The following is a 7,944-nucleotide window of genomic DNA, read 5'->3' on the forward strand; positions in this document are numbered from 1 at the left end:
TAAAAATGTTTTAATTAAAACGTTTCAGTATTAGGAGACAGCATCTTGTGTGATAGTCAATCTGAGTATTTATTGCATTACTCAGGAGTCATGCTCACATCCATTTACAGTATAAAGGGAGGTGCCAGTTTAGAAACCTCTGTGAGTAATCTCGAATGGAGACCTCATAAGCACAACCAGTTTAACATATCTGATTTCCAATTGCATTTTAATAGCGCTTTGTACACCCAAGGGACCCACTGAAGCCATTTCGGTGGAAGAAGAGTCGGCTACCCGTATATTTTGGATCCTGACTCATTGCTCAATGTGATAAAGAAATTTAGGATTAAGTGTGAAACCTAATAATAATCAGTCAGTCCCCAGTACAAGGGCCACTTGGTAATCCCAGTCATCTATTGTGAATTGTCCAGCATTTGGCAATTCACTTGTTAGCATCCAAAGACGGTTGCATAGAGGGACATTGGGTATGTCAATTATTTGTTTCATGAATTCGGATTTGAAATACACACATTGTAATTTATCTGTAATATATCAAGGTGTAAACTTAATAGAGCTACTCCATATAGGATCTCAGGTCTGCTCCGACGCCTGATTACAGCGTAGTTGTTTTTTTGTGTATGAAATAATGAATTTGTGAGTGAATTAAAACTGCCTCAAGGGAATCTATCCCTTACGACATTTTGATCGTGGATCCCTTGGGTAGGGTTAAAAACAGTGATGGTGGATGTGAAGTAAGATAATAATGGTCTTTCACACCCTAGCGTTAGGTAGACATGGTTCAGTCAATTATGCGTGCCGTATGAGTCACAGTGGCTTTCTTCAGGAAAGCTCACTGGATAAGGGAGTTGCTACACATAGAACGGATGTCAGATTTTGATACTTTGGGAATTATTCCCTCGTGCCTTTTACTGATATTCAATCATTGTTTTTTCAGGTTGGGTGTTGCACTGAACAAAAAAGGCATTAATGTGATTATTTTTGATATACGGAAACCAGTCCATGAATTGTCAGCAGGAATGACGTTTGTTGAAGGAGATGTTCGCTGCCTCGCCAAACTGGAGAAAGTATTAGCTGGTGTGAGCTGTGTGTTCCACTGTGCATCCTATGGGATGTCAGGAAGAGAGCAGCTCAACAGATGTCTGATAGAGGATGTGAATTTAATAGGCACAGCAAATGTCATCCAAGCATGCATCCGACAAGGCGTTCCAAGGCTTGTTTACACAAGCACCTACAATGTTGTCTTTGGGGGTCAAGTTATTGAAAATGGAAATGAATCCCTACCATACCTACCTCTACACCTCTATCCAGACCACTACTCACGGACCAAGGCTTTAGCAGAGATGAAAGTTCTTGAAGCCAACAACACTGAGCTCGAAGGACAGGTTGGTGTGTTACGCACATGTGCTCTTAGACCAGCAGGGATCTATGGGCCTGGAGAACAGAGACATCTCCCAAGAATAGTCAGTTACCTTGAGAATGGACTCTTCAAGTTTGTGTATGGTGATCCAAGCAGCTTGGTAGAATTTGTTCATGTTGATAATCTGGTTTCGGCTCATATTTTGGCCTTTGAGGCTCTGAAAGAAGAGAAGGGCCATATAGCTGCTGGCCAATCATATTTCATTTCTGATGGTAGACCTGTGAACAACTTTGAGTTTTTGCGACCTTTTGTGGAAGGCCTGGGCTACAGCGTCCCCACGTTGCGCCTACCTATGAGTCTTGTCTATTTCTTTGCATTCTTAACAGAAATTATTCACTCTCTTGTAAGTCGTTTTTATAACTTTCAACCATTTCTTACACGCACTGAGGTGTACAAAATGGGGGTCACCCATTACTTCAGCATGGAGAAAGCCAAAAAGGAACTAGGCTATCAAGCGCAACCTCATAGCCTCCATGAAGCAGTGGAATGGTTCAATCACCTTGGACATGGGAGGAAGGATCCTGAAAATATCCAAAAGAATGTGATTTGGAATATAATATTTGTAGGACTGTTCGCCATTGTACTCCTTGCTTGGCTTCTCCAGCAGCCGTTACTTAATCTTACTGCTAGCCCTCTACACTATCTCAAAGTATTGTAACTTTTTCTAAGAGAGTTAAGATGTGTCAATTTCCTAAAATGGCCATCCTCTGTCTTGATGTAATGAGTTATGATTATAGAAAATAGGTAAACGATTTAAAAAGCTTGATTTTTATCAACAAAGCAAGGTTTTCCGAAAGAAATTGTAATGGGGCCATTACAGGCTGACACAATTTAAGGATTCAGAAATACGTAAGATTATAAATTCAGGATTTGTTTATGACGGTGTATTTCTTGTAAACTTCATAACATCCCATTCTGATTGACACTCTTATGAGTGTCTGTTTTCCTCAAATACAATGCACAATTGGCCTGTGCTAAAATTGTGTATGGCGTTGTTGAGAGGTATTACAAATATTTTGTTGAATGGTGCTATAAAAAACAATGTGGTAGGTCAAGCAGGTTCAGCTCTCAATATATGACCCTTTTTTGTGTTGCAGAGAAACATTTGGTCATCTTATGTTAGCTAAAGTGATAGGGTCTGATGTTTCTCAGTGACAACATGTGGTACCCTGGTCACTATACTGGAAACTTCACAGCAGCTACTGCTGCCAGTGCATCCCAGTTTGGGAAGCTAACGTTGGACCATGTTTGAGTTTATGAAAACCCCCTTGCAACTGTTTAACGTTGGTCATAAGGGTACGAGACTCGGCAGTCCTGTCTAGGTGTAAGTGATTTATTCCATGGAGCATGTAAACTTACTGACCCGGATAGTGGCATAAGCTATTTGCTTCTTGTAGCATGTAAACTCTCTGACCCATGACACTGTCAGGGAAGAAAAGGTCAAAGAAAATGTAGACACCCTGATCAATGGTAGTTTCAGGCTAGGACTATAAAGCATATTACAGTACTACAACATTTACAATTTCAAAGAAACAAACTCTGTTTTTTTCTTCCAAGTATAATAATTATATAATAGATGGAAGTCTATAATCCCTGGCAGTCTCCAATTTCTTTATAATTGGAGACTTGTGACACACCCAGTCACCGATTATAAAAAAAAGAAGTCAAAACTCGACTATTGTAAGATACTATAGTCAGTGTCACTGGAATTGTGTGGCAGGGAGGGCCAAATAATGCGGTGTGGTTGACTAAATTATGTGGCAAGAAAAGGCAAATGATGTGGTGTAATGCGGCACATTCTATAATATTATTAATTCATTATTTTCCTATTTTTACACTTGTTAACACTGCCTTGGCTTAGGTTGCACCTCATTAGTACCAGTTTAATACCTTAATATAGCAGTTAGCTCCAGATAATCAACCTTTATAAAGGACCTTCTACTGTGGAGCAACATCTGTTGCTGACTTTTGAGCAGTTTGAGGCAGAAACTATTTATATTTTGCTCAAATCTACAGATTATGCAGCAGGTGATGTATTATGTGGCAGATCTCAAATTATGCAAAAAACGTTGTAGCCAAACAATCCCATTATTCCAGTGGCCCTGATTCCAGTTGAGTTCTGAGGTCTCAATGCCGGCTTTCAGAGCCAGCAGCTGTTGTGAAAGGCAGGTCAGGTCCAATGGCATAATTGAAGCAGGTGTTTGCAGCAACAAAAACTGTAAGTTGCTTTTCTTTGTTCTGCTCTACTTTAATAACTTACAATGACAAGCAGAGAGAATATGTTTATTTATTTACTTACGTTTAGTTTTGCACTTCTTAGATAGAGACAAGCTAGAACCTTTCTGTGTGTTTCTACACATATTGAGGTAGTCCACCTTTTTTTTTTGTTAAACTGACTTGGATTGAATTTTTTAAAATATCTTTTTGCAACAAATATCAAACCGGTTTTTGATGTGATTCATTTTGCACTAGATGTTCTAGCTTTATTCTTCATGTTTACAAACTTGCTTGCTCTTTCATATGAAAGAGCTACACACCAAGATTTTAATTGGTTTGTGGCAAAGGTAATTGTGTAACCATGTATTATATGGCATAAAGTACCTCCTGAGGTGCATAATAACAATACTGAAAGTCACCTCAGAGTTCCATAACCCTATAAAGGAACCCAGCCTTTGGTCTCATTCCTCTATATGGTTATAGAACTCCTCAGTGACTTGCAATATCCTTATAATGTACATCAGGTGGTACTTTATCCCTTATATTTGCTAGGCATCTGGAAATATTTATTTACAGTTTAACAGAGGAATGTGCAGTAATATGCCCTGCCAAATACAATCTGAAAAGATAGACATTATACGTGTAACAAACTGAAAACCCATACAATAAAAAATAAAATAAACAGATTTATTTTTCCAGACTGTATTCAAATAGCTACATTTAATTGAATCAGTGACAGAGTAATTGATCTACAACAATAGAAATGGCCACTACATTATTTAAGATTAAGCCCTTGCATTGTAATGCTGCATTTTTATTCTTGGTCCTCTATGCTGTAGATGTTTATATACACCAAATTTCCTTTGAGCTGAACATTTATTGCAGCTCAACTTAAACATTAATAGTGCTTATTAAAAGAGACATATGTAGCTAATTTCGGGTCACTTCTTAAGTCTGTATAGAATGTCATTAAGCACAAACTCATCTGGGTGGTCCTCATTGGTATGTACTGGTGTAGGAACTCACGTGGTAGAAGTACATTGAGAACCCCATATTGTTGCGTTCTTTAGAACAGCTTTAGGCATACTTGTGCTAGAAATATATTGTGTAATAGAGACAAAGACAGGGTGAGACTAAAACTAAAAATAGTCCACAGGACCAAAATAAGAGCGGGCCCCATTAGTGAATTATATCTAAAAAAGTGGCCCATGATTACTTATTTGGGCAGTTTTGAACTTGTAAAGACATGTTGCATAGGTGTTTTGCAAGGTATGAAAAACTGCATGGATTTGAGCTTGTTGCAGGAAATGCTCGTTTCGAATTTCATGAAAATCGACAGTAAAAACTGGTCCAGCAGACCATAAAATAGGCTAACAAACAGCTAAGAATCTGACCCACACACTGACCTGTCAGCCCAGCACAGTGGGCACTGCTTGATTGCCTTATAGGCCAGTCCAATCCTGGACAAAGTTTACATAATAGGAAATGTAAAGTAAAATTCTCTCTCTGAATGTCACAGCACACAAGTGAAAAGTTAGTTATTGTGCATATATCCACGTTTTCTCTGCAGAAATACAGAGAAAGGGTTGAAATTTGTTGTACTCTTACCTTAAACTATTTTTCTCAGTGTGCTGGGAAGGTTTCCGATACATGTTGTGCATGCAGGTGGTACTCCACACTCTGCAGTACATTTGTAAATTTCTAACGGGGGCCTAGAAATAATTTTTGTCACAGGCTTTGTGTTGAATATAAAAACTATCTTATTGGTGTTTTATTTGGGCTCCAGCATATGTGAAATACCTACACATTGATTGCATTGTTCAGACATGGTGATTCCATCATTATGTCAAGCCTTCTTCCTATTGGGTGATGTGACAGCCTTTCACCGATTGGCTTGATCTCCCTTTCCCGCATTCCATGCATCTCATTGTAGCTTAATTTTTCTTCTGAGTTCCTCATGTATTCTCACTCACTTTTACAGTAATTTCTGAGGCAGAGTTTGATTTTATATAGTATTTAATGTTACAACTTTTTCTGATTCTAGGAAACTTAAAAATGGTTTGCTTCTGTGAAAGGATTGCCCTCTTTGGTTGATCACAGATTTTAAAATGTTGCATTGTATGATGATTGTTGTATCTGTAAAGGAAGAATTTGGTAACAAATGATGTAGACTAATCAGCCTGCTTTGAGTCTGGTTAACTAGCCCTTTTAGTCAGTTTGACTTGTGGTTAAGAAACTGGAAATGAAAAGCAGACATATTCCTGTTGGGCAAATTGCCTGCATATGGGTGAAGTCCTGGATGGCACCTGACATCTTCCTCCTACTAAGAGATACAACTGTAGAGAGCAGTACAGAGTCAGGAGAGTATTATAAGAAAAAGGAGTTCCTGAAAAATTGTGGTTGGATTTTAAATAGGCTTTCATCCTCTGCAGTCCAAACTTTGGTATAATATTGATATTGTAGGTTGGCGGGTTTAGCCAAGCAGAGGTTGATGATCATAAAATGATGACAAATTGTCAAAAGTGCTTGCTAACAGATGTGTCTCACTCTCTGACTGTTGTCATTGGACTTCAGGTCTAGAATATTCAACTTTGATCTACATAGGCTGGCAAAGGAATTTATTTAGAAGCTCCAAAGTGTACAAAATGCAGTAGCCTTTCTGATCTGAATGGTGTAGCATCATGACTGCATTGCACCAACCCTCATGGTTCTACATTGGCTTTCTTTGGAAAAAAGATAACATGTAAGCAATAATCTACTATGTATAATGCCTATAATACCTTGAAATGTGATGTTTACTCCACATCATTATTCCTCGCAGATATATGCTTTCACTTACATTTTTGCCAACTTTTTTAGTGGGTTTCGGTGGACAAGAATTCTGTGATTACACTAGTGCAAGATTGTGTCTTCACGTCAATTTACCAAGGGATTACATTACTGTCTCAATTCAACTTTGGGGACTGTGTATTGTAATCCCACTGATCTATGGTGCCTGTTACTTTTGTCCACCTCTTTACTTTACCAAGGTCTGTTTCTCTCTTCATGCCTTTCTCTTCTCTCCCTAGGTTTGAACTCAAGGGTTTTACAACATAGAACATATTACAGGTGCCATGAAACCTTTAGTTTTGAGTTCTGTTTTGCAGAATTAGTTGATTTGTCCATGTTCATGGGACCTCCAGGATCATGCCAATAGTATATTGATGCAGTTCATAATGGGGATATGTGGACACTGGCAGTGTGTATTCCTGAATAAGTTTAAATGTCCATGACTAAAGTCCAATGTGTTGAGTATTTTTAACACAGGTGTGTAAATGTATTTCTTTGAATGTCGCCACAACTAATAGAATTAATTATGTTCTGTAACTTGATTAATATGTTCTTAATTACTGCTTTAAATTAGGAAGTAATGTTGTTGGAATGTAATTAAAAATCTACTTCTTTTCCTTGGTTGTGATTGACTGCTGTTAGGGCAATAACCACAATATGAACTGGAGCCATAAGTTTTAAGCTTTGCCTTACATGCATACTATACACAGCTACTTCTAAAGGTCTGTGAACAAAACATGTTTTGTGTAATGTGGTGATGTTATTCTACTAATAATTCCCATATTTAGGGTTATTGCTCGTTAACAGGAAAAAATGAACAGCATGGATTTGCTGTAGATTTACTTAGCACAACAATATATACTGACCATCATGAAACTTTGACTGAACATGTGACTGAACATATTGTTATGAAACACTTCGTAAGCTAAGAACATTTTTTGAGGTGTGGATCCTTGTTTACATGTTAGGCTTTGCCTTTCAGTACATGAATCACTTCTATTAATATGATATAACAATGTTGTACCTGATTAACATTCTAACTAATGTATTGCTTTATTTTATGCGATAAGAAATCTTATAACTATGTGGTTATGGGTAACATTATAAACAAGTGTCATGAGATCAAATGCAATAAAGCGTATTTTCTGATGTGCTGTCAGTGTTCCTTGTGATGTCATCTTTGTTTTGGAACATATGCTCTCCTCATGGAATAAGACATGTTCACACTACTCAACCGCAGGACTGTGGCCTCTTGAGTTTTACACATCCCTCTAGGTCAGTGGTCTTCAAACTTTGTAGAGTTGAGCCCCCCAAGCCAACTATTTTGAAGTCGGCCCCACTTCAAAACTTTATGGCAAGGACTGGAAGAGCTGGGGGGGGCAGGCTGAGCACAGAGGTTCGGGCTTGTGAGACCATTGCAGGGGTGCTTTTTCTGTAGCTCATAATCCACAGTAATGTGAGACTTATAAAAGAGTAAATGA

General features: G+C 38.1%; 1 protein-coding gene across 2 annotated transcripts in view; it reads left to right on the forward strand.

The window, feature by feature from the left end:
* The window catches only part of LOC146780079 (short-chain dehydrogenase/reductase family 42E member 1-like), a 109,734-nt gene extending 102,117 nt beyond the window's left edge, over positions 1-7,617 (forward strand). For both annotated transcript variants that reach the window (XM_085637584.1, XM_085637583.1), the window contains exon 4: positions 935-7,617. In XM_085637584.1, coding sequence (XP_085493710.1) covers positions 935-2,075 — 1,141 coding nt within the window. In that variant the 3' untranslated portion in view covers positions 2,076-7,617. The remainder of the gene's footprint in view (positions 1-934) is intronic.
* The last annotated feature ends 327 nt before the right edge of the window (positions 7,618-7,944 follow it).

The sequence above is a fragment of the Triturus cristatus genome, chromosome 12 (assembly GCF_964204655.1).
Source record: "Triturus cristatus chromosome 12, aTriCri1.1, whole genome shotgun sequence".
Classification (NCBI taxonomy): Eukaryota; Metazoa; Chordata; class Amphibia; order Caudata; family Salamandridae; genus Triturus; species Triturus cristatus.